Genomic DNA, 20,420 nt, shown 5'->3' with positions numbered 1-20,420 from the left:
GCCTCCACGCTCTTCTTTGAAAACACACCACACAATCTTGTGCCTCCAGGCCTTATTCTTCTTTCAGTCAGGGTAAGTCTTACCTCACAGATCCAAATAAACTCTTTCCTTCGCCAGCTTTAAGAGTTTGTGCAAATCACATTCTTAGTGAGGCCTTCCTTGGGCACCTATCTAATATGGAAAATTCCCTTCAGCATTTCCTACCCCTCCCTCGTTTATTTCCCTCAACAGTGCCTGCTGTGGTCGAATATGCTATGTATTATATGTAAATGTAACATAAGATGAGCTATCTGGAACCAAAATAGTAAAGTGATAGCGGGCTTAACCCGCCTATTAAAAGGACAAAAAAAAGGTTGATTCCAAATCAAAATCCAACTCTATGCTGCATACAAAAGACAAAGACACATCTGAAGCAAAATAATTCAGATATACTAACAATGAAAGGATGCACAAATGTATACCAAAAAAATACAAATTAAATACAAAGGAAGAATTGAGATGCTGAAATCCAATTAAGTAGAATTCATACCAAAAACCATTACCAAGTCAAAGAGCATTTTATAAGGCTAAAGGCTACAATTCACAGTGAAAATAAAATATTTATGAAAGATATTCAGCAAATAATACAGTAACTTCTTTCATTTAGCAGAAACTACGAGAGTCAAAGAGACTAGAAATACATAAATAACAACAGAATTTAGTACACCTCTCTTAGTTCAAAAACAACAAATGGTACCAAAAAACATTTATAATAATTGGGTCTATTATAGAGATGTGTATTCCTCAGTAAATTACATAAAGAAAAATAGAAATAATTTTACCCATCAAAATGATAAAAGCAGGAAATCATAATAATCAAAACATAAACAAGACTTCCCACCTTGAAATTTAAAATTTTGGGGGAGTTCCCATTGTGGCTTAGTGGTTAATGAATCCGACTAGGAAACATGAGGTTGTGGGTTTGATCCCTGGCTTTGCTCAGTGGGTTAAGGATCCAGCGTTGCCGTGAGCTGTGGTGTAGTGTGGGTTGGAGATGCAGCTCAGATCTGTCGTTGCTGTGGCTCTGGCGTGAGCTACAGCTCCAATTAGACCCCTAGCCTGGGAACCTCCATATGCCACGGGTGTGGCCCTGAAAAAAGACAGAAAGACAAAAAGAAAAAAAAGAAATCTAAAATTTTTTAAAAAGGAAATTTAAAAATTTAAATTTAAATTTAAAATTTAAAAATTTAAAATTTTTCTATTAAACATAGCCTGGCTCAAGAAAAAATAACAACTGATATTAAAATTTTCTAGAAAAAAAAATGAAAGAAAACATGAGATCAGTGTTTACAGGATACTGTTAAAGAATGTTCAGGAAGAGATTCATAGATTTAAATATTTATATCAATAAAAATGAGAAAAATTGAGTTAGACATTATGCTCAAAAAGTTAAAAATTCTTAAGGTTTGCCTTTATTTCCACTTTGAACTTAATTTTCTTTTAAATTAAGCAATCTAATTTTGAAAACAACCTACAACAAATAAACCTAGCTGTATTAACTGCATTTAGCACTTTAACAATTCATTCTAACATTAGTACTGTTATTTTGAAACTATTATACATATTACGGGAAAAAGTAAGCAATTATGTTAATATTATTAGGAACCATGCTTTTCAGCAGAAAAGAAATGCAATGTAAATTAAGCTAAGTAAAAAATTCTATAATCTTTCACTAAAGTTGGAATATCAGCACAAATTTACGATTAACTACTCTTTCTTTGGAAAAACCACATACTTCCTATTACTTGTATTGAAATGCCTGAGAAGTAACAAGTTTTTCAGCCATGAACATCCTTATGTGCACAGATTGTGGTCATAAATACCATTTGCACTGAAAGCAATGAAGACTCCTTTAAGAAATGGCTGATTCTAGGTCTGGAGCAGTAAATGAAACTGTTCTAATGACACTAGAACTCTGAAAGTGTCCAAAAGCAAGGAAGCTATCAAGACATCTGAGGTTGTCAAATGAACACAGAAGCCAGAGACAGGAAATTTGAGCTTTAAAAAGAATAATCACTGGTATTATATAAAAGTATAAATAGAAATGCTGATAAAATCAATGCAAAACCAGAAGCAATAGGAGATTCAATAGGAGAGCAGGATCAAAATTACATATAGAAATCAATGTCTTCATATATTAAGCAATAAACAGTTACAGAGGAAACAGAGATGACCCCATTTACATTACCAATAAAAATGAAAAAATATCCTAGGGGTAAACTTAAAAAGAACTGTGCAAAACTTACACAAGAAAAACTTTAAAGCTTTCTCTAAAGGTGCAAAACTAGGACTTGAATAAAAGGAAAAATAAATCTTGCTAGACAACTGAATAATGTAAAATTATAAATTAATGCCAATTTTGAAACTATTCTTTGTGGAGCCAGATTATACAGTTTGCATGGGAAAAAAAAATAAGCAAGATTACCCAAAAAATAGGAAATCAAAATAAGAAAACAGCAATGAGGCAGGCCTAGCTCTACCAGATATTGGAAATATTATAGTTTCTATAATTGAAACAATGTAAGATTACATGTGAGTAGACAAACAGATCAATGGAAGAAAATAGAAAATACAGATATAGAGCCAAGTACAATGTGGGAATTATGTGATAAAAGTGGCATCTCAAATCACTGGAAGATAAATGGTTGTTCTAAAATTTTTTTTTTTTTTTTTTTTTTTTTTTTTTTGTCTTTTTGCTATCCGTACGCCAGAGCCACAGCAACGCAGGATCTGAGCCGCATCTGCGACCTACACCACAGCTCACGGCAACACCGGATCATTAACCCACTGAGCAAGAGCAGGGACAGAACCTGTAACCTCATGGTTCCTAGTCGGATTCGTTCACCACTGCACCACGACGGGAACTCCTGGTTGTTCTAAAATTTAAAAAAAAAAAAAAAAAAAAAAGATACAACATCACCTAAGTGGAATTCCAGCCAAAACCAAAACAAACAAAAACTTCAATGTGAATTTTACAAGGAGGATCAATATGAGTATCCAAATTGAAGGATATTTTGGAAAACCACTGGCCTGAACTTTCCCAAAAAGCCACTGCCAGAAAACAAACCAAAAATGCCGAGGAAGTAATCTAAATTGAAGGAAACTAAAGGGACTTGCTAACAAAAATCAATACGCGATTCTTGTTAAATCCTGGATTTTTATATTTTACAAACAACACTAGGGTAAGCAAAGATTTGGGCTGGTGTGGGGGAGGGGCGATCAGAAATTCTAACATGGACTGTATATAAAGCATAGTAATGTAATAAGATTTAATGGATTCCGACTCCTTATGACTGATACAATTCCTAAGACACAGCACTGTGACCCTACAGTTCAGTAGTCCTCAACTGGAGTCACTTCGCCCTGCCTTCCACCTCACATTTTTGACAGTGTCTGAAAACATTTTTTGGTTGTCATAGTTGGGGAGGAAAGGGAAGGTTATTACTGGCATCTACTATGTAGAGGTCGAGAGTGCAACTAAGCATTGGAAATGCACAAGACAGTCCCCCTAACCTCACAACATAGAATCGTCCTCCCCCAAATCAATAGCGTCGCGACAGAGAAACCGTGATGTAGCAGAAGCTTTCATTCTTAGGAGATAGTACTGAGATATTGGCTGAATTAAATTGTCTTTTGCGCAGATCAAATATCGGTAATATTTAAGGGTGAAGGGTTATGGTGTTCACTACTAACTCTCAAAATTGTTCAGCAAAAGACGCAGTACAAGTTCTTCCGCCCTGCTTCCCCCCGCCCTCGGTACCCAAACAGGGTCGCTCCCCCCGCCCCCCTGCGGACTGACCCGCGGAGCCTGCGCGGTGGGAGGATCTTGCGAGCACAGCTGCGCAGGCGCCGGGCAGCAGCCGCACCCACGCGGCGCTTCTCCAAAAGTTACAGATGCGCGAGCCGACCTCGCAGTTCCCGCGGCTCTCTACAGCAGAGAAGAGAAGAGAAAACGCGGCAGGGCGCTCTGTTGGCTTCTCCAGGAGTGACTGTGCTGCTTTCCAAGATGAAACCTCCCTTCCTTTGCAGTTCGCTGAGAGCTTCAGTGACCCTCGCTCATCCTTTGGAGCCCTCTGCCAGGACGAGCCAGTTGTGTGTGGCTTCTGGTGCCTGACCATTCCTATCCTGGCTGGAGTCTCCAGAGGTGAGTTTTTACTCTCTCCTCAGTGGATTCTGACTTCCTGTGTCTGACGAGCCTGGGCAGTACCACATCTCCTGATACCACTGAGCAAAAGTGCCCCTGCGGACCCATTCCACACCCAGCTCCTCCAAGAGCTTACCCAGGTAACATTTTAAAATACCTTAAAATTTTATCAGCCTAGAGTTTCTTAATCAAGGAGTTGGCAGAGTTTTTCTGTAAAAATCCAAGTAAAAAATATTTTAGGATTTGCAGTCCAGGAACAGCCTCTGTCGCTTGTCTTTTGTTTGTTTGTTTTGTTTTGTTTTTAACAACCTCATAAAAATTAAAAAACAAAACACTTAGCTTCTGGCTTCACAAAAACATGGGGAGTTACAGTAATTAGACTACAGTCTTTCAATTTATTCAGCATGGAGGTAGGGTGGTCCCTGGTCTGACTACAGTTTTGCAGGACCCTGGTTCCAGGAGGACTACAACCCTGCCCTGGCCACTCTCCCCCTTCTTTACTGGGACTGTAACCCCCTACCCCTCGGGTTTACAGGGCCCCACCTACTGATGGTCCCTACCCCAGCACTTCTCTTCTTCCCTACTGAAAGACCGGGCCCGTTTTTTGAGTTCCTGGCAAGGCTGCCCAGAAGCCCCCAGATCTCTACTCTAAAATGGCAATCCCTTCCTATCTGAAAGCAAAAACCAAAGTCCTTACATTGTGACTAAATTAGTATTAAACCTAATACAAGATCTAACACAATTGTATTTTTATAGCATTTTTTTCTACTGATAAAGGTAATGTATGTCCACTATAGTAATTGGAAAATACTGAAAATTGTATACCAGAAAATAAAGATTCAGCATCATCCCAATCCACAAAAACTATCAAAATGTTTATGTGTTCTTTTAGTCTTTCTTTTCAATCCTTACTAATAGGACAACTTACTGAACTGGATTTCTGAAAAATGTTTAATAAACTTTTGTTGAAGTACAAAATCCAGAAAAGTAGTCAAACTGTAAATGTACAGTTCAAGAAACTTACACAGACTAACACAAACATACCCTTGCAGCCACCACCCAGATCAAGAAATAGAGCATTGCCTAGCTCTTCCAGCCCCCTTCCCGGTTAGAGGCACCTTCTCAAATATAACCATTGTCTTATCCTTGATACATAGATTAGTTTTGTCTTTAATTTCACATGAAATGCATTATTCAAAAATACTATTCTGTAGTATTTTTATTTCATTCCATATTACATTTGAGATTCATCCATTATTGTTACATGTAACAGGTCTGTATTTTATTTTATGCTGCATGGCATTTAATTCTATGACTATACTGCAATTAATCATTTATACTGTTTTTTTCAATTTCAGCTATATTGAAATATAGTTAGTTCACAAACAGTTTTCATCCACTTAAAATGTGAAGTTTAATGTTTCTTTAGTATTTTCATAGGTAAGTGCAACCTTTGTCAGACAGTCAATTTTAGAACATTTCATTACCTCAAAACAACTCCTTACTCTTTGGTTATCAAATTGCCCATTTATGGACTATGCAACCTTAGTCCTAGCAACCATAGTCCATAAATTGCCTATTCTCTACAGTTTACAAAATGGAATCAAATGTCTTTTGTAATTAGTCCCTTGTACTGATACTGGATATTCATATTATTTCCAGGTTTGGGGCTATTGCAAATAATACTGCTATGAACATTATTATACTTATCAGTATATTTTATGTATCTAAAGATATATATGTATCACATAGATACATATTTCTATTAGGATATATACCTAAAAGTAGAATTGCTCTGACATAGGTTATGTTTATGGTTAGCTATAGTTGATAGTACAAAAACAGGTTTTCAAATTTACATTCCCATCAGCAGTGTAATGAGAGTCTTCATTGTTTAAACCCTCACCAACATTTGGTGGTTGTATGGTTTCAATTTACACTTCTCTGATGACTAATGAAAAAGCATATTTTCATGTAATTATTAGTCATTTGAATATCCTCTTTAGTAAAATGACTTTGAAGTCTTTTTTCCGTTTTTAGAGAGGTTATTTGTCTTTTTCAATTTGATGTCTATATGCCAGACGTGAGTCAATTTCATTTATGAGTACTGCAAAAAGCAAACGAACACTTTTCCTAGTCTGTGGCTTATTTTAACCATCTCATTGTTAAATTTTAGTGACTGTAAATTTTAAATTTTTATTGAAATACAGCTTTTTCATCTTCTTTTATGGTTAGTGCCTTTGCTATCCTAAAAAACCATTGCCAACAAGGACCTTCTTCTATTTTACTATTTAAAATAGATTCATTGTTTTTTGAATCTTTAAGTCTACTGACCACATAGAATTGACTTTGGAGTATGGTGTACAGTAAGTGATTTTTTTTTTTTTTTCTTAGAACTGTCCAGCTGACTCAGGTCCTTTTCTTGAAAGACCATTCATTTCTACTGCCCTGCAGTGTTACTTTTCTCATTAATCAGCAGAGCATATATTAGTACAGATGTTGGGACTTAGTACACAAGATCTTTAACCATGACAAGTATATTAAGGAATTTTACTAAAATAAGATGTAATATGTGAAGAAGTAAAGAATTTTCAAGAGAGATACAGATAATATTTTTCTTTTTTCTTTTTTTATTTATTTTATGTTTTTTGGCCACACCTGTGGCATGCAGAACTTCCTAGGCCAGGGAATCAAACCCTCACCACAGCAGCAACCCTTGTCACAACAGTGACAGCACCGGATCCTTAACCTGCAGAGCCACCAGGGCACTTCCCAGATAATATTTTTTAATGAGATGAAAAATCCTAACACTGAAAAATATATCTGAAATTACTTGATAGGATTATCAGTGGGTTGGACAAAATAGTCAAAAGCATCATTAAACTTGAAAACAGGTTGCTAGAAATCATCCAAATAAAAGTGCACTGAAAAAAAAATTAAATAAACAAGTATCAGTGACTGATGAAGTAGTATCAAGTGGTCTAACACAAATGAAACTGAGCTCCTAAAAAGCAAGGAGGGAGAGCCTGGGGCAGAAAAATATTTGAAAAAATATTAGCAAAAGCTTTCCAAAATTGATTAATTACATTTTATCCAGGATGTTTACTTGTTTTCAGTGAAAAGTAGATTCCAATAGCCTAGCATGCCATGAATGGAGTTTAGAAGTTAGCAAAAAAGTAAAGTTTTACGTCTACGTGAATGAGCAGCAAGGCATTTTAAAGGTAAATAAAATATGGAAAAATACTTCGCTGGATGGAACTATCCTGAACATTACTGTACTTTTAACATAAATGCTGCCTATCCACTAAACCCCATAGTACCACCCCAGTCATTGTAATACCACAGCATCCTCCCAGGTTTTCAGAATCTCTCTCAGTGCATAGTATGGCCCTCCATCCATCAAGATGATCTGCCACTGCCTCCTTTCCCCATGCCCCTTCTAACCTCCTTCTGATGCTCATGTCTCTCAAACCACACTGGCGTCTTTCCATCTCAGGGCTTTGGGGATGGCTTTTCTCACTTCCTAAATGATCCTCCCCTCAAAATCCATTTAACTGACTCTTCTCCTCCTCGGGTTTTTGTTCGAATGTCATTTTCTCAGTAAGACCTGAAAATGAAACAAAAGAAAACAAAAAACTTGCACATTCATTCCCCATCCCCAGTTTATTTTTATCTGTAGCCTCTATTTGAGTTGCTGTGTATTTTACTTACTTAATTTTCTCACGATCTCACTTTCTTCTCCACTAGAACATAAGTTCCAGTGAGGAGGGAGGGGAATTTACCATTTTTTTCTCTGTAGTTTCTTTAATACCCTAAATGAGTAAAAAATTGCAACTGCTAACATTTTTCATGGGGCTGGCATGTGGGCAACCTTAATTTATTCCTAATAACCCCCAAATCTTTCAAGATATTCCTTCAGTTTTTCATGAATAAGAGAGTCCTCAAAGTATTCTACTAATTTTTACATTTGTAAGGTTATGTTTGAGTGTCTTAGCAAAAAGGATTAGAGCAGTAAAAGCTTCAGCTTTTTAACCAAGGAGAATAAGAAATGCGATATGGTTGTTTCCAAAGCAACAAAAAGCTTTACCTCATTAAGTAGACTGAGGGCTCCTCCTTATTAGATTGAAATATCCAGTCAAATAAGGAAGGCACCCTCACAAAGAAAAAAACACTTAGAGCTGTCATCACAAAGAAATTTGCCTATTCAGTTATAAGCTAATTTGTGACAACTTTTTTTCTTTAGGCGCTCAGGCGTCAGGATGGATGATGAACTTTCCAAAAGGAAAAAGGTGGAAAATCATCGAAAGTACCATAAACTCGCTCCCAGCTAAATAAGTGTTTCCATGTAGCAGGTGCAGAGTCAAGGGAAATTATATTCCTGTACTCTTTAGCCTACCAACAAACAGCCTATTAACCTCCTGTCATAATCTAGATTATTCTTGAAAGCAGAGCCTAAAACAGCAGTAGACACATTCTATGAGGAAATATGATCCCGGGGAACAGGAATGCGACAGAGGGGACCAAACGGAGAAAAGGGAAAGAAAATCCAAGCAAAATGAGGTGGTGTTATTCAGTGGTCCATGAGAGTTCATGGCTACTTTGTGCAGCACCTCCCCAGGATTCTTATTAAACTTTGTCTCAGAGTTGTCTGCCTCAGGGACAGAAAGGAGAAGCATTTATCTCTCAGCAGCTATCACCTGTGTTCTGAGGGCTACTCTCATGGGGCTACCCCCCCACCCCCACCCCAGGAGAGCCCCACTGGTGCCATAGCATCACATGTGCTGCACCAGAGGACATTTGGAACAGGAAGCTAGATTCTTGATGCATGCCTGAGGTGAGGGTGAAACCTGCCCAGAGCTGTTCACCAGAGCTGTGGCTGGAATCAGACTGGAAGAGAGTTCAAAAGAGGCATCTTAGAAGCCTAGCAAATGTGCTGTTAGCCCTGTCTAAATCCGTATTCTCCTTTCTTTCTATCATTAGAATTTCATTGTCCAGAACAACATTGGCAGAAGGATTAAATAGGAAGATTAAATGTATTTCCTAGAAGCTGTATGTTAATAAACGCTAAACCTTGAGTGACATTTAGAAGAAAAAGTGACACTAAAACTTGGAAAATTAAAAAATGATTCTGAAGAGAATAAAGATGAGTAACATTAAAAAAAAATTCTACTTGAAACATTTTACCATCAGATAGCAATATTAGATATCTTCTAAACTCATGTAATCTCAGAAGTAATCAATGAATTGTTCAGAGAAATAAAATTAACCATTTCTTATATTTCTGTGAGCCTTATAGATCAGTATCATTAATTTTTCCTAAAATACTGTTTTCTACTGTCACGTAGCACTCGAGATAACAGAGATTACAGCTAATGAAGGGAGAATTGATAGATGTACAGGAAGGAAAAATAGTGGGATAATTTCCATAACATAAATAGCTGTTATTAATATTGGTTGGAATCAGGGAGGCAGAAGAACTACACATGGTGACTTGTTTCCCCTTTGAAGTTTTATTTTTACCAGAAATAATTTTCTCCCTGCCTGTACCCGTGAGACATCATAATCATCATCTCGTATTTGGTCTGGAATTCCCACCTTTGAGTCATTTAATATGGATTGAGCTTCTACTATTTCCTACATATTGGCACAGTGCATATATGAAAGACATGCTGTAAAACATCTCCAAACATTTCAGAATACATACTCTTAAAGTACAATCAGAACATTTACCAAAACTGACCATGTGATTGATCACAAATCATCTGAACAAATTTCAAAAGACTGAAACCCTATAAGAGTATGAACCAGAAATCAATTATATAAATATTAAAAAATTTCCCAAATGGTTATAACTTAAGGAAGATACTCCTAATGATCCAGAAGTCAAAGTATAGATCACAGTGAAATCTAGAAAATACTTTGAAATGAATTCTAATGAAAATACAACATATCAAAACTTTGTGGGATGCTGTGAAAACAAATGCTTATGGGAAATTTATACCTTTAAATACATATATTAGAAAGTTTGCAAAAGACTAGCAATCAGTGTTTCAAGAAGCTAGGAAGATAGTTGTGTGAAGCAGCTTTTCAGACCTTGGACAACTGGCAGCAAAGGACCAATCCCTGGCAGGTGAAACAGGGTGATCCTCCCATTGCCTCTGGATCACACTGAAGGAGGAAGAGCTTGAGCAGAGCAGAGCAGTCTTGCTAAGTTGAGGAGACAAAGATTAGTATCAAGTGGGACAGATGTCTTGAATTTTCAGGGCAGAGTATCAGCGAGAAAGAAGATACGTAGAGGAAAAAAATTCAGAAATTTAAATACAGATCCCTCTCTGTCCATTACTGAACACTAAACAATTCCCCAAACTATTTTAATTTTCATTCAGCCACATTGAAGAGTCCTCATGGCAAACTCCACACTTTCACTAGGATCCCAGGAAGGTTACACCTCACTTAAGTAGGGCTAAACTAGCCTTGCAATAAAATCTACCATGGACTTGCTCAAAAAAACAAGCCTCAGTAATACAAAACTGATCCTCAGGTTACTTAACTATCTGCCAAAACCTAGTCCAAATTTGTTAGTTCAGGTCCTCCAAGAAGCACATGCAAATATGGGATTAGATTTACAAGAGATTTTATTGAGAAAGGTTGAAATAGGAAGCCAAAGCAGCAGAGTCTTCAGACTACCTAGCCTGTCTCACCCCTCTGAAAGAGAGGGAGAAGGAAAGAGGGTTGAGTAGCAAAGAGTCTCAGATGGCAACCCAATTCCAGGAAAGTTTCAGGTCAGAACTTGCTGCTCAGAGGAGTCCCATGTTTCACAGGAATAGGCACGCATTAGGATACCTGCTCCATGGTTGTTCCAGTGAAAACAGCCCATGGGAAAGTAGCCTCAGCACAAAAATAATGGATGCAGAGAACAGCAGGGGCCCTCAGTCAGTATGCTCCTGTCTGCAGGAGATCTGGGTGGTGTACTTTCATGGCTACCATGGTCCATGCCTTGTGCTGCCCAGCTCTCCCCAGGGAGCAAGGCCTCCATGGTTCCTGTGGGTCTCTCTTCCTGGGGGGAGGCTTAGAAGATGAAGGTTAGTATGATGAACTACATCCCCTCTCAGGTGATCTCAGGGCTGCAAGTGGTCCTTACCCTCTCCTTTCTCCACTATCCATTTTGGATTCCCATCACCTTAATCACCTCAGCAGTTCTTAGTGGTTCACCTGATCATGTGATATAAACATTATCACATCTAAGGGTCTGAACCCTTAGTAATCATTCCCTTCTGAGATGCCCACAAGTGTCTGTTCACGATTACAGTAGGGAAAGGGAGCAATGGGAGATACCAAGTGGCTCACCTGGGATCCACACATATGCCTCCCCGTTCCACTTTGTGTAAGCAGCTGACCTCCTGCTCATGAGGGTTGACGATGCTGTGAATATGGTGATTCCTCATCTGCGTGCCCCTGGGCACAAGGAGTACAAAGTGCCCTAGTGGCAACCATTTCTTTAGCTCAATGGAAACATTACTATAGCCCATGACAAGAATATACCTCTCTGGGAACCAAGACTCCAACTTACAGAGGGCAGAGCCACAGGGCAGGAAGCATGCATGTTTCCAATAAGAAGTCATTGGGAATACTGTAAATAAAGCCACTCCTTTTGCCATTCCATTTGACTCTCATAATCATCCTATTGGGGACACAACACCATGAAGGTCTCTGGTTTAATGAATACACTGTATCCTGAAGGAAGACAACCCAATATTTCAGAATGTTGCCTAAAAACTCATACTTTAGCTATGACTTTAGAAGACTGTTTTACACTCTGCAAGGCTGACTACATGTATGAGACTGCAGGTGATGTCTGCAGTATGTGATAGGACCAGGAAATCCCATGGTCATGGGCCTACCCTTGTACCTTCATCACCATCAAGTGGTCTGATACTATGTAAGTGCTTTACAGTAGTCCTGCCTGAGGCTCTGCAGGTAGGAAAGGCAAACCTATACCTGAACTAGGTTCTATCCCTGTGAGGATAAATTACTAGCTCTTCTCAGATGGGAGAGGCCTGTTATAGTCAACTTGCCACCAGATGACCAGTCTACTTGAGGAACAGTGCCATGTTGAGGGGTCAGTAACAGTCTCTGTGGCTGACAGAATGGACCTTCAGAGGCCACAATAGCTGGATCAGCCTTGGTAAGTGACGGCCCATGTGTTGAGCCCATATATAATTTCCAGCTCTGCCAAGGTAGCTATTCCATTCATGTGCCTGTCATAGGGTGTCTGATAACAAAGCCTGACTAACTTCAACTAGACAAAGACATTTTATTTGTTTGGTGTTTAAGTTATCCCTTCCAAAATGGATGCTTTCTTGTGGATGTTAATGTGTGAGACAAAAATCTTCACAGTCTGTGTCCACTCCCATATGTCCATCCACATTCCTCTACACCAGACTTACTTGGCTCCATTATCCAGACCTTTTTTCCATCCAAGCCCCTGAACAAGTCAAGTCATTAGCCACTGGCCAGTAAACTACGTATTCTCATTTAGAACCAGTTCTCCTCTGCATCAAGTAGATGACCAGGTATGCCACTCACAACTCTGCTTATTAGAAAGGCTTGCGGAGTTCCCGTCGTGGCGCAGTGGTTAACGAATCCGACTAGGAACCATGAGGTTGCGGGTTCCGTCCCTGCCCTTGCTCAGTGGGTTAACGATCCGGCGTCGCCGTGAGCTGTGGTGTAGGTTGCAGACGCGGCTCGGATCCCGCGTTGCTGTGGCTCTGGCGTAGGCTGGTGGCTACAGCTCTGATTCAGCCCGTAGCCTGGGAACCTCCATATGCCGTGGGAGCGGCCCAAGAAATAGCAACAACAACAACAACAAAAAAAGACAAAAAAAAAAAAGAAAGGCTTGCCCTTTCCAGTGACCTTCAACTTCAAGGCCACTCCTGGTCATAACTATAATGCAGCCAACTATTTCTGATCCTCTTTCGTCTTTGACTGGGATTGAAAAGTATACATACATCAGATCAATGGACACATACTAGATACCTGAGCCTTTTTTTATCTCTGTTATGAATTGTACCACATCTGCACAGCAGCTGTAGTCAGGGCTAATGCTGGATTATACTTGCAGTAGTCATTCTCTCTAGTTTCTTCAAAGCCCAGACTAGCAAAATAAATGGAAAAATTATGGAGACCACCAATGTTCTCCACCTCCCTCAACCCTGGCCAAGTGTTTTTGATTTCCTATCTTTGCTGAACGAGGAGGAATTTCAGAGGTTTCCAAAAGGAAAACTTAATATTCCTCAACCTGTTTTATAAGACAAGCATAACTTTGATACCAAACCTGACAAGGATATTACAAAAAGGGAAAATTACAGATGGATCCGACATAAAAGAGGATTGTCAAATCAGACTTGAAGACTCATAGGAATTAGAGATTTTTACCCATGATAAATTTTTGCTAATAATCACAAGAATATAAGCAATCGAGAGGCATAGGCAAAGCAGGGAGAAGTCCTGTACAATGTCCATATTTCCCATTTCCTTCCTTCTTGCACTGGATGAGCTATTAGCCCAAGCTGGAAAGATACGTACTCTAAGGGAGGTCACTTCACACAACATGGAGCATTTTAGGTGATGATAATTCCCATTTTATACCCAGGTAATTGTATAACATATGTGATACTTTCCTGAGAACCATGCCCCATAAATGCATGGATTGTGATTTTATTTGCTGTAGTCAATTCTAAATCAGGGAAATCCTACTGAAAGTACTTCATAGATAAGGACTCATGTCCTAGTAATTAATATTACTTTATTTACATAAAGTCTCTTATCACTATGTTTACAAGGTTATTAGCCTAGCTTATTTGTTTGCTTTCTTTCCTGAAAATATTTCCAGGAAATATAAATTGGAGGCAAGCCATGTAATTCTTTCTTACTCAGAAGTCAACAGACATCACAAATGTAGGTGCTGAAATGCTAAATGAAATATTCAAATAGAATCTGCGACTTGTAAAGAGGCTAATACATCATGACATTGGTTTAACATTTAAACATTAACATAACATATAACAGAAAAAAATGAGAAAAAAACATGATAATAAAGGCAAAATAAGCAGTTGACAAGTCAACACTCATTAACATAAATTATCAGCAAACTAGAAATAGAAGGGAAATTTCCTAACCTGATAAGATTATCTACTAAAAACCTAGAGCTAACAAAATACTTAATGGTAAAACATTGAATCTTTCCACTTGTGGTTGAGATTAAGGCAAGGGTGTTCACTCTCATCACCTCTCAACATTGCACTTGATGTCTTAGGACAGTGCAGCAGAGAAAAAAACGGGAATATATATTGGGGAGGAAAAAATTAAATTGTTACTGTAAGATCTACCATACGTAGAAAATCTTAATCTACAAATAAACTATTAGAACAATGATGAGGTCAACATATCAAATGATACAGGGTTTCACTATCAAAATCAATTGCAGTATGCATTATTGTACTGGATCATTTGGACAAATGAAAATATTTCAAGTTTACAAGAGTATCAAAAACATCAAATACTTTGAAGTAAAATAATTTTAATACTTAACAATTTTTCTACACCGAAGACTATAAAATATTGCCAAGAGAAATTAAAGATTTAAATAAATAGAAGTACAAACAATGTTGATTGTTGGAAGGAAGACAGTATATTCAAGATCAATATTTTTATTTTTCTCCAAATTTATTTATAGAGTCAGTGTAATACCAGTAAACATCCTATCAGGGTTTTGTTCTAGGAAATTAATAAACTGAATCTAATGTACATGGATATAGAAAGGACCTAGAATAGCCATACAGACTTGAAGAATATGCTGGAAGATTTACACTACCAGATATCAAAACCCACCATAAATCTACAGAAATTAATACAGGTAATATTTTCATGAAGATAAATTAATAGACTAACTGAATAGAATAGTGAAGTAAAACTATGGTTATTTTTCTCTAGAGGCAAATGCTTTTTTTCCTACCTGGCAGCTATCCCCCACCCAAGCTCATTTCTCCAGCCAAACTAGACTTGTAGCTTTCATGCCTTGGGGAAGAGAGGTCATAGAAGGTTCATCAAAAGAAAAGTTAGTTAATTGGCTTTGAGATTCCGAAGACCAAAATAATGGCATAAAATGTAGGACTGGAGGGATAATTGTCTAGGCAATCTCCTCCATACCTACCTCTTCCAGACTCATTCAAAGAAAAAAAATCATCTCAACACTAAGTGAGGAGAAAGTAAATCATGGGTGGAGCAAAAAAGTTAACTGCTGGCATGTATCTTTTTGAATTATGGTTGATGCCAGATGTGGACAGATGCCAATCAAGAATCACTTTGCTGAACACCTGAAACACAACTTTGTAAATCAACTATACTTCATTTTTTAAGACTCTGCTTTGAATAACTAAGATCCTAAACAAGCTCACAGACATTATGGGATCACAGAATCAAGCTAGTGTTTTTCTTGGTGAGATTGAAAACATTTGAAAAATGACCCCAAGAGTTGAAAGACTCAAGGAACCTCTTGGCCAGAGATGGAATGTGGACTCTGAAGAAGTACTGGCTGGAGATGAAGACATCTCATCAGATGTCAGCATGGAGAAGGAGGATGTCAGTGAAAACCAGAAAGGACGTTGTTTATCTCAGTTGATGCCAGATGTGGACAGATGCCAATCAAGAATCGGATATACCCCCTACCCCCAGGCCTGGACATGACCGAAGTCCCCTGGAGCTTAGCTGAAACCCAAAGAAGATGTTGTATTAACTTACTTTAAAATAGGATGTCTGGATACCTGGAAAATGACTAAAATTAAGGATTTGGGTGTGTGTGTGTGTGTGTGTGTGTGTGTGTGTGTGTGTGTGTGTGTTTGCCACTAAGCAGAAGGAGAGCTTAAAAAATAAATTAAGGTCACTTTTGGCAAAGTGGAGCCCATTTCCCACACACCTGAGTATGTGACTTGTAAGTCCATAATTAATATGGCAACACCAAAGTTTTCAAACAGGATTTATAAGCAAGAGAACATAGAGAAAGCCATCTGTACTCAGTTCTTTTAACACAGCCTACAAGACACTGTAAGATTAGGAAGATATTTATCATATTATGTTCTGTGGCACACTAGTTCCATTGGATATGAATTGATGTTAGGAGAAAAACAAAGTTGGAAAGCTTCTCCAGTGCCAGATTCTCAAACCCATTCATATGTGGAAGTTTAGTACAGCTCTCTGAGAGAGATGATTTGATCCAGCCGGTGTGGCAGCATTATGATGTACAGCCCACATCCCCCTTCAAGGAAGAACTTGCTCCTTGTTTGCTGTCAGCAGGCTGCCTGCAGCCATCAGCCCTCTTTGGGAATTGCCTCAGCTGCAGGGAACTACCCCACCTAGGGTCGCACTCCTTCTTGGGGTTGTCTACATCCAATGACCCGAAAGTGCCAGATAACAAAGTTGTTCTCTTGCCCATCTCAGGACAACTCTGAAGGTCATTTCAACTCCAGGGCTCCCTGCGGAGGTGGCCAAGGCTCTTGTTGGCCCTGCATTACAACTCAGCTTTTCCTTCTACCCACTCCTCCTTCTTCCACTCTTTTTTTTACAAGGACTGGTCACAAGAGCTCCTCTTAACAAACATCCTGTAGGTTAAGCTACACCTCAGAGTCTGCATTGTGGAGAAGCCAGTCTGAGCTGTCCTACTCCCCATTCAGTTGGCCCACCAAAGCCTTTCTTCACAGAGTATCTACTAACAAGCACAGAGTTTAAGAAATACATTCTGGATGTCAGTAAGTACAGGTATGAAATCTGAGTAAATGCTCATATGGCAAGTGAGAGAGGAGTGCCTGAGCCCATGAATCCTTTGCAGTGTGAAACCAGCCCAATTTGGAGATATATCTGTCTAATTATTAAAGTACTACAGAATTCATTACCTATTGAGGCAGATGGAGAGGATCTAAATACCATATGAGCTATGCAAATACATTTTCATTTTCCTGTAAAAATGCTAAAGGTGATCAATGGGGTTGAATAAAATCCACTCATTTTTATCTGACAAACACAAATATTTTGCATTCAGAGTTGCCTTGTATTTAGTGGAAGAAGAAAAAAGGAAAATAATGAAAACCTTTGAAAATCAGTTTACAAGAAATGAAAACTAGGCAATAGGATCTCTACCAAAGTGAAAAAAAAAAATCCTTCAGAACTGGAAAGTCTACCCAAAAAAAGTCCAATGAATTATGATACACTTGCTAAAAATTTTTGTGGGAGTTCCTGTCATGGCTCAGCGGTAAGTAATCCTACTAGACTCCATGAGGAATGCAGGTTCAATCCCTAGCTTTGCTCAGTGGGTTAAGGATCCAGCATTGCTATGAGCTGTGGTGTAGGTTACAGATGCAGCTCGGATCTGGCATTGCTGTGGCTTTGGCGTAGGCCTGCAGCTGCAGCTCTGATTAGACCCCTAGCCTGGAAACATCCATATGCGGCATCTGCAGCCCTGAAAAGCAAAAAAAAAAAAAAAAAAAGAAAAGAAAAGAAAAAATCTGTGTGTTTGGCAAGATATTGATTAATATCATCTCAAGATGTAACTATATTACCAAAAAACAGGATTTTTTTTTACAAATATTTGAAATAATAATTTTTGTATTTTAATGCTGCTTTGAAACAAGGACCTGGCTAGAAAGACTAACATCTAAGTGATCAGAGACAGTGAACTATCAGACTGCATGATCAGCACAGAGCAATTCCCAAATAAATGAGATGCGTGCAACCTTTACAAATGTGGCTTGGGGAGAAGATTGCCTTAGCTCACTTGAATAAGCTACTGTCTATAGCTCACAAGGGTCCCCTTCTTAATGAGGTGGTGCATAGCAGCAGCACACTGTGAATCCAAATAGCAGATGGCAACACTGTTGAGTAGGCTGGCAGTCTGATGTCTAGCCACCAACTGGCGGCAATCATTATTAAACTGATTCATGTGCCCAGGGAAAATCTTTATAAGAGTCTTAGCAAATGTGAGCAATGAGAAGCAAATGATCCGCTATTCCTATCTTCTATGGATACCTATATTTTAAAAAATATTATTCCCCAAGGCAATTTACACAAAGAAATTGCATGATGTGTGAACTGGAAGCCCTATTTCCTTTCCTATGTACTCAGGTACCTTTAAACATGATGGCTATGATTTCTCTATTTGGTGAATCACTTTAACTCAAAGGAAATAGCTTCAAAGCATTCACCCTGTGGATTTACAGCAACTATTCAGTGATAGGCAAGCACTTACAGATTCTCTAAGTAAAGCTTCCATGTAAATGGTATTGCAAATCTAATAACAACATATTCTGTCTTATATGATGAAGCAATGGTGTAAATGGCTTATGATCCATCTACCTGTGGCCAGTAACTCATCCCTAGGGGAAGAGCTTGTTATTGTCACACTTGGCTAGGAACACAGACTAAGAAAGTAACTAGCTTTAGAAAACTGTTCTCAGCTAAGGACCTTTTTCACACACACAAAATCCTGAAAGCATTCATTTTTTAAAATTCTGCTTTACAAATCAAAATGTTAAGCAAATAGCAATTTTTTTTCTTTTCAGATGTTGAAAGGATTTATTATTTGTTATCATAAAGCCAATTCCTGTATATCTATATATTAATAAAGAAGACAAGGTAAGGCTCTGATCGAAAAACCAACCTCTGCTTCATTCACTTACAAAATACTTGCCCTTAAATTTTTTTAAAAAACCCTAGGAACTCCCATTGTGGTGCAGTGGGTTGAGAATTTGACTGCAGCAGCTTGGATCACTGTGGAGGCACAGATTCAATACCAATCCAATTCAGGGGTTAAAGGATCCAGAGTTGCCGCAGTAGTGGTATAGATTTGAGCTGCACCTTGGATTCAATCCCTGATCTGGGAACTTCCATATGCCACAGCTGTGGCCATTAAAAAAAAAAATCCTTGCTGTTCTTTAAATCTTCATCAAATTTGCTGTTTAAAAATCAAGACACTATATTTCTCTTATGTCAAATCCTCATAATATCACTACCATCAAATGTCAGGTATTCCACATATTATAAACATAGATTTTATCATAGACTCTTTTTATGGTAATTTTTAATTTAAAACAAAATTTAAAACCTTTTTAAAAGAAATGTTAAAATCTTTCTGAATGAGAGTTCCTGTTGTGGCTCAGCAGATTAAGGACCTGATATTGTCTCTGTGACAATGTGGGTTTGATCCCTGGCCTCGCTCAGTGGGTTAAGGATCCAGCATAGCCACAAGCTGCAGCAGAGGTCACAGATGCAGCTCAGATCCAGTGTTGCCAAGCCTGTGGCACAGGCCTGCAGCTGCAGCTCCAATTTGACCCCTAGCCCTATAACTTCCATATGCCACAGGTGTGGCTGTAAAAAGAAAAAAAAAAAATTAAATTTCTTTGGAGTTCCCGTTGTAGCTCAGGAGAAACAAATCCGACTAGTATCCATGAGGACGCAGGTTCGATCCCTGGCCTCGCTCAGTGGGTTGGGGCTCTGGCATTGCTGTGAACTGTGGTGTGGGTTGCAGACATGGCTCGGATCCTGCATGGCTGTGGCTGTGGCTGTGGTGTAGGCCAGCAGCCGTAGCTCTGATTCAATCCCCAGCCTGGGAACCTCCATGTGCCACGGGCGTGGCCCTTAAAAAAAAATAAAGCAAAATAAAAATAAAAATAAAATCCCTCTGAATGGATTCTCTCTGGCTCTAGTAATTTGATGAACCAATTCAGGCTGAAATATCATTTAAAATTCCTAGAGGGAGTTCTTATGTCCTGTGTCAAACACAAGGATGATTCTTTTCCAAAGTTAGATACCCTAATCCTGACAACAAAACTCAAAAGTAGGCTCACACACCAACTCTCAAATCTCTCATCATCCACCCCCCCAAAAAAGAAATACCAGAAGTCATCATATACTTTCATATTTGAGACCAAAAAAAATCAATGAGCAGTTTATTTAGATTTGCTTATATTTTGGTTACTTTCCAAGAAATAAATTGAACCTATGTTAGAAGATAAGATGTCCATATCTTGTTCTGCATGGGAAAGTAAGTGCCATGTGCTAAAAGAAGTCTGAAGATGGTGGCACATGAGTTCCTTAAAGTGGCTGGAATCCTTCGCTTACATAGCTCCTGGTCCTCTGCTACAACAATACAGCCTCGAAGTCGATGGCTCTGATGAGAGCAGGACTACAA

The 20,420-nt window shown here is 38.5% G+C and overlaps 1 protein-coding gene and 1 long non-coding RNA gene across 6 annotated transcripts in view; one reads left to right on the top strand and one right to left on the bottom strand.

The window, feature by feature from the left end:
- LOC102158095 (uncharacterized) overlaps positions 1 to 20,420 on the bottom strand; it is an 899,417-nt gene that overhangs the window by 769,204 nt on the left and 109,793 nt on the right. The gene's annotated exons all lie outside the window — the stretch shown is intronic.
- LOC146397753 (uncharacterized) overlaps positions 3,904 to 20,420 on the top strand; it is a 119,543-nt gene continuing 103,026 nt past the window's right edge. The window contains exons 1-3 of one of the 5 annotated variants that reach the window (XM_084991503.1): positions 3,904 to 4,183; positions 8,427 to 8,472; positions 9,164 to 9,461. In XM_084991503.1, the coding sequence (XP_084847629.1) occupies positions 3,934 to 4,183; positions 8,427 to 8,472; positions 9,164 to 9,227 (360 nt within the window). In that variant the 5' untranslated portion in view covers positions 3,904 to 3,933 and the 3' untranslated portion in view covers positions 9,228 to 9,461. Of the gene's footprint in view, positions 4,324 to 5,541; positions 5,624 to 8,426; positions 8,473 to 9,163; positions 9,462 to 20,420 lie in introns of those variants that run through there. The other 4 variants (XR_014824896.1, XR_014824895.1, XR_014824894.1 and 1 more) reach the window with 4 other exon arrangements.

Source organism: Sus scrofa, chromosome 13 (assembly GCF_054392235.1).
Source record: "Sus scrofa isolate SSC_HxYL_T2T_F1_AM1 chromosome 13, Sscrofa_HxYL_maternal_Yorkshire_Landrace_v2.0, whole genome shotgun sequence".
Classification (NCBI taxonomy): Eukaryota; Metazoa; Chordata; class Mammalia; order Artiodactyla; family Suidae; genus Sus; species Sus scrofa.
The sequence above is the reverse complement of the archived record's forward strand: the minus strand, read 5'-3'. Positions and strand labels throughout refer to the sequence as shown.